The following is a 5,809-nucleotide window of genomic DNA, read 5'->3' on the forward strand; positions in this document are numbered from 1 at the left end:
ACCATTCATCCCTGCCTGTGGCAGGGGGTCAGGCTAGATGATCTGTTCAGGTCCCTCCTGACCCTAGCTACTATGAAACTATGAAACTGCACCCGGGTCTCCCTCCCCAAGCAAGTGCTTTAATCACTAGGTAAGTGATCGGTAACATTTAACAAGTGACAGTTAAAACCAGTCCAGCTCAGGTCCCAGGAAAGCTGGCACTTCCAACCAGACTACTGTTGCCACTGCAACTCTTCCCACCACTTTTCCTTGGTGTCTGGCTCTGGTACAGACAAAGCCCTCTACCACTGAACAGTACTGAAGGCCCTTGCTGCTAAAATGCCTCAGAAGATCCCTATTCTCTGGGCTGTGCTGGATCCGGCTGCTGCCCTAGGTTATTAATTAACAAATGGGCACCACCACTTTCTCTGGCCATGTTTTAGAAGAAATTAGTGACCATGAGTACATTGATCCACAAGGGTCCTGATCCTGCCAGTGTGTGTGAAGAATACTGGATTGAGCCCATCAGGAGTGCTAGGTGGAGGAAGAGTAATTCATGGATCTACTTCAGGCATCATGTTGTCCAGCTGTGACAAAAATGAAGCAGTTGTCGTTTTGGGTATGCACAGTGATGCAGCTCCAGGTGTTTAAGAACCTTTGTATCAAAAAGTGAGGGGCCCCTCAGCAGTTAGTCACCTCCTGGGTTTGGTAGCAGCTGAGTGAGGGTTTCCAGGAACCCACTGAGCTTAGGTGCAGAAACTCTATGTTAGTCCCATTTTATACACATACATTCTTTTTTTGGATAGCCCAAAGCTATTAACATGCATAAGTGATTGTAAGCATTGGTGCCTTAGGTGTTTGTTCCAATTTGTTTTACTTGAACCATCAATTAAATCTTAAGTACCCAGGCAGAACTACATTTTTAATATCTGATTCATCATCTGTAGCTGAAATACCATTCAAACCAATAGATCACAGATTTTGATGGAATGAGAGTGCTTTTTGAATCCCAGAAAGCAAACACAAAAGGGGAGGGATGCTTACAAACATACATTTCTTTAGAATATCAGTGAATCTTTATAAATAAGTTGAAGGCATTTGCTCAGCTGCAATAGATCTGGATTTACTGATATGAGTTCATTTTTCCCTTAATTTTGAAGCCAACATATACAGAATTAAAGTTTTTTCACAATCAAACAATACTTAGTAACTATATAATATTTTTCACCTTTGAAGTTAAAATATTTTATAATTATTAGCTAGTTAACCCTCACAAAACCATAATGAAGCAAGCAGGAATTCATTCATTCATCCATTTTAAGGATGGTGACACTTTGGTCAGAGTGGTTAAGTACCTTGTTTTAAATCACAGTGAATTATCAGTACAGAGCCTGGAATGCCTGGTCCTAATTTTCTACCTTGTGAAGACACTTTATCTTTCAGGTGTTTATAATTTGTTTCTGTTTCCCTCTCCCTCCCAATCAAGTACACTACCGTTTATGGTGTGAAGAGTCCGTAAGTAATCCTGTGATCACCTGATCTGGAGTAAAGGCAGCTAAGAAGGATAAAAAGGAGTCAGCTATCTTCTAGAAGCATTTAGCTGGACACAGATATTGACAAGTGTGGGATAGAATAAACCAGGTTTACTGAAGGTAATGGGAGACTAATTTAAAGTTTTAGTTATCTTACAAATGATGTTGAGGGCATTGGCTTTTGGGGAAGGCATTAATGATTTTTAAGTAGTGCTATAGTACTTGTGTCTCTAATAGATCTTGCATCATTGGCTAATACAACTTTAATGCTAAGCTCCTCAACTGTGAATAAACCAGATTGTTATGCTTGTTTCCTTCTACCTCCTCTTAATAAATGTAGGCTTCTGGTTTCCTGTAGTTTTCTTAAGTTGCTGTTTATTCTATTCTGGGATGCCTCTGTTTTTTCATGTTGTGCTCTGATTCTAGCGCCTTACAGCAAGCCTTTCCTAATTCTATAATAATCTAATAACCAGCAATTTGATTGTATCCTGCAAACTTCTGTGAAGATGGGGATGTAGAAATTGTCACATCTTGCAGTAGGTTGCAAAAAGTAGTATCTACAAAAACTTTCTCATTATGGCTAAAATGATATGTTTCTTTAATAACATAAAACCTTAAGTTCCCTTAGTCTCCCTAGTTAAACTATAACTTCTTTGGAGTACTTAATGAATAGGTACACATACAAGGTATTGTGAAGTAAACTGAAGGGGGAACTTGCAGCATAAGACTTCCTAAAACATGAGGATTCTTGGCGCTGCAACTGGATGATAAGGCCCAACCTGTTTTGGGTTTTTCTCTAGACCAGTAGTTCCCAATCTCTTTTTCTGCCGTGACCTGCTGTTGGGAGCAGTAGGGCAGGGATGGGGGAGCTCACTGCATGGGGTATGGCTTGTCTTTTAATGCACAGCACTGCTGGCATTTTCCCCCCCCCTCCCTGTGACCCTCATTTAGGTCACAACCTGAAGTTGGGAACCACTGCTCTAAACCATTATAGCCCCTGCTCTTGTGCTTCAATCTGGTCTTCGAGGTAATAGCTAAGTCTGAAAACAATGGTCCTGTACAGAGAGAATTCCTTCTCTCTCAAAGACTTCCCAGGCATCAGGGAGGGGAAAAAAGCCTGTTTGCCTTTCTAGGAGGCAATATCTGAATCAACAGGAAGGCCTGTTACTGTAACACCAGAGCTACCTTCTAACAGGTAGTCAAACAAATAACTTTCTAAAGAAAGAAGGAAGTATTTTAAACCTAACAAACACTTGCTACTTAGCTGGTTTGCTTTAAACCATTGTTTCCTTCTCTTGACAGAAATTAATCTTGGTTATTGGAATGTATTATAGAGGAAGGATGTTGTTAACCTTCTTACCATGTTGGCTTTTACTATGACTTAGTTGTAGCTCAATCACTTGACTTTTTACAGTGACTTCTTGTAATCTGTCTGCTTTCTTGGCTGCTTATTAGTATGTCTGGACGCGGAAAGAAAAACGCCAAACCCCCATTGGTATCAAAGAAAAGCAAGTCAGCAAAAGCTGGACTGCAGTTCCCAGTTGGCCGTGTCCTGAGACTCCTCCGAAGAGGGCACTATGCTGAGAGAATTGGTGCTGGAGCTCCAGTGTACCTGGCTGCAGTGTTGGAATATCTGAGTGCTGAGATATTGGAACTGGCAGGAAATGCTGCACGTGAAAACAAGAAAGGCAGGATAGGGCCACGACACATCCAGCTGGCAGTGAGGAATGATGAAGAGCTAAACAAGCTGTTTGCAGGCGTGACCATTGCTGAAGGTGGGGTCATGCCCAACATCCTTTCCCAGCTTCTCCCCAAGAAAACGCACACAGCTGCTGTTCCTACAGGGGAAGAATCCAGTCCTTGATTGATTTATTTTTCTTTGTGGAATTTCTCTTGTCTTTTCCTAGCTTGAATTTTGCACTTAAGGACAATGAGTCTCTCTAGATACTATTTATGTATGAGATGTTGATTATGATGAATATTACTCAGGCCCACTATTTTAATGATTGTTTTGTTTTTTTTTTTTTTTTTTGTAATACTTGTAATAAACTTCCTGAAATGCAACAACTGACTCTAATCTATGTTCTGTGGATATTGTTTGTCTTTTTTCCTCCTCCTCAAGATAAAGAAATGATGATTTGATTGATTTATTTTTCCAGGAAAATGTTTATCTTGCCACTTTTAAAACAACATAAATGCGGCATGCTTGCTTTCCAAACCCTGGAAGTAGAGCTAATTTTACATCCTATCCAGTTCTGGACTGTTGGGTCTAGTTCAGTTCCTATAAGTGAAAAAGCAGCTGCTGCTGCTACCATCACCACTACTAACACAGTCTACCCCAGTTGAAAATGCTAGTCCCCCATGGGGGCAGGACAAGGTTATACAATTGCTTGACCAGTCTTAGCTAGAAAGTAGCAGAGATGTTTGTTATACTGAAAACAATAACATTGTCATGGTGGGTAAAGGAATGCTTTTTTTGTTTTGTTCTGTTGGTGCAGATTTATCCTTTTTTGGGGACCTGATATGCTGTGCTGGCAAAAGCACTCTTGCTGGCATAAGCTGCTTCTCTACTGAGTAGTTGGCTCATGTAACTAAGCCAGGCACCGTGGGATGCTTTAGTACTTCCTGATCATGTGCTTGACTTGCATTAGCTTCATGCTGAAGGGACTGAAAAATAGAAATGTCTCCAGAGGGTGTCAAGTTTTTTGGAGAATCAGTGTCACTTTAACAGACATGCAGACTCAGCAGCATAGGGACACAACTTGGCACCTGCAGTACAAGGACAGAACTGATTTCCAGCTGTTGTTGCAATTGAGACTGATCATATAGCTGCCTCTTTCTCCTCTCAAAGTTGGTTCCTGTAGTGGTTGCCCCCTTTGCCCTGCCCTAGTTATCCTACTCTGCAGGCTGATCTGTGATAGCTTCCACACTTAAAAACAATCAACAGAGCAGGGGCTGGCAATCCACTAGAAATAATGGACTGAATGAATGCACTTGGGCCCTAGTGTGGGTGCCACTTGTGAATCGGCTGCCATCACTATCCAGCCTTTGTGAGCTGGAAAAGAATATCTTCACAGGCCAGATTCAGCTCATTGGCTATTGGTTGCTACTCTCTGTGATTTTAAAGTATAGTCTTCCTCTTTCTTCATAGTTATTTTGGACATGGGAAGAGTTAAGGGTTACTTTATTTTAATAAGGATATTCAATTTATTTAATAAAAACTCATTATGTTTAATTAAACTAATATTTTACCTGTTTAATGTTGCTGCCTTTTCAGCTTCATGGTGGTAGCAGTCCAGGAAGCCTGAATATGACTCTTCCATTTAGCTTTGCTTACACACATGCATGAGTTCCCAAGTATTACTCAGTGAAAATGGTCTGTTGCTATTACCCTTACACACCTGGGCAAGATCCAATATGACATGTGCCATGAGACTATCTAGTTCTAAAATAAAAATCATTAAATGTATACCTTTTATATCTACATCTGTGTGCAAATTAATTAGACTATGTGACTTTCAAAGTCCCTCACAGTCCTCTGATTCTATACACCTGACAGCTCTGAGGATATTTAAGGGAAGAGTTCTCTTAAATTCAGAGACCCCTAAACTTTCCAGGTGGTCTGTGTTGTCAGAAATGTATACCCATAGCAGACTGCACAGAAGAACATGGGCTAGTCATTACATTGACTTTCCACTAGATGAGGAAGGTGTAACAGCAGTTACTACCAGCCATTAAGATGTTTTAAAAAGTATTTAGTCTGCTTTTGCGGAAATGCTATGTAAACCCTGGGTTAAGCAAAATAAATTGGATACATGCTCTTAAATTTGAAGCCAATGTATACATTTTAGATGCTTTTGAAATAATTTGTAAGACTTTAGCTTTTTCCACCTGGTGGGCTCAACACATTCTGTATAATATGAGTCAATTGGAGCTCATAACACAACTTTGAGATGGGTTAATATTCTTACGTGCATTTTACAGATGGGGAAAATGAGTCACAGCAGTAAAATAACTTGCCAACAATATGAGAGAGAGATCCTTAATCTCTGAGGTGGTTATATCATGTTTCTGTCATTTATTATTTGGAGCTGTGACTGAATCATCAATAATCCAAGCAATATTAAATGACCTGGAGTAAGAGCTGCTAATGAGTTCACTACAACTCTGAGTGTTAAAAGGAGACAGCTGGCCCCTACAGAAAGAGCAATCTGTTAGTTTCAGGTAGTAGTGTTCCTGGGAGGAGGACTGAGAAAAAGGCTTGGGTAAGGTAAAAGTTAGTTTGCTTCTCTGTAGGG

At 40.4% G+C, this 5,809-nt stretch overlaps 2 protein-coding genes across 7 annotated transcripts in view; both read left to right on the plus strand.

The window, feature by feature from the left end:
• Nucleotides 1-1,561: 1,561 nt before the first annotated feature.
• LOC102384550 (histone H2A-beta, sperm-like) lies at nucleotides 1,562-3,989 on the plus strand. 2 transcript variants are annotated; one of them, XM_006034458.2, is made up of 2 exons: nucleotides 1,562-1,631; nucleotides 2,967-3,989. In XM_006034458.2, exon 2 carries the CDS (start codon nucleotides 2,968-2,970, stop codon nucleotides 3,373-3,375), a length of 408 nt encoding a protein of 135 aa, XP_006034520.1. In that variant the 5' UTR covers nucleotides 1,562-1,631; nucleotide 2,967; the 3' UTR covers nucleotides 3,376-3,989. The 2 variants fall into 2 exon arrangements, with proteins under 2 accessions (XP_006034520.1, XP_006034519.1); XM_006034457.3 differs by lacking the exon at nucleotides 1,562-1,631 and adding an exon at nucleotides 2,379-2,538.
• Nucleotides 3,990-5,655: 1,666 nt separating this feature from the next.
• LOC102384973 (histone H2A-beta, sperm-like) overlaps nucleotides 5,656-5,809 on the plus strand; it is a 2,087-nt gene continuing 1,933 nt past the window's right edge. For 2 of the 5 annotated variants that reach the window (XM_014525071.1, XM_025216449.1), the window contains exon 1: nucleotides 5,657-5,781. The gene's annotated coding sequence lies outside the window, so the exon portion shown is untranslated. Of the gene's footprint in view, nucleotides 5,782-5,809 lie in introns of all 5 variants that reach the window. The other 3 variants (XM_014525070.1, XM_006034459.1, XM_006034463.2) reach the window with 2 other exon arrangements.

This window comes from Alligator sinensis, unplaced genomic scaffold (genome assembly GCF_000455745.1).
Source record: "Alligator sinensis unplaced genomic scaffold, ASM45574v1 scaffold462_1, whole genome shotgun sequence".
Taxonomy (NCBI): Eukaryota; Metazoa; Chordata; order Crocodylia; family Alligatoridae; genus Alligator; species Alligator sinensis.

Excerpts from the sequence above, each read along its gene's own strand:
- LOC102384550 (XM_006034457.3), top strand. The coding sequence starts at position 2,396 with ATGGCTTGTCTTTTAATGCACAGCACTGCTGGCATTTTCCCCCCCCCT. Across the intron at positions 2,539-2,966 it reads GCTTCAATCTGGTCTTCGAG|TATGTCTGGACGCGGAAAGA; the intron begins GTAATAGCTAAG and ends GCTGCTTATTAG.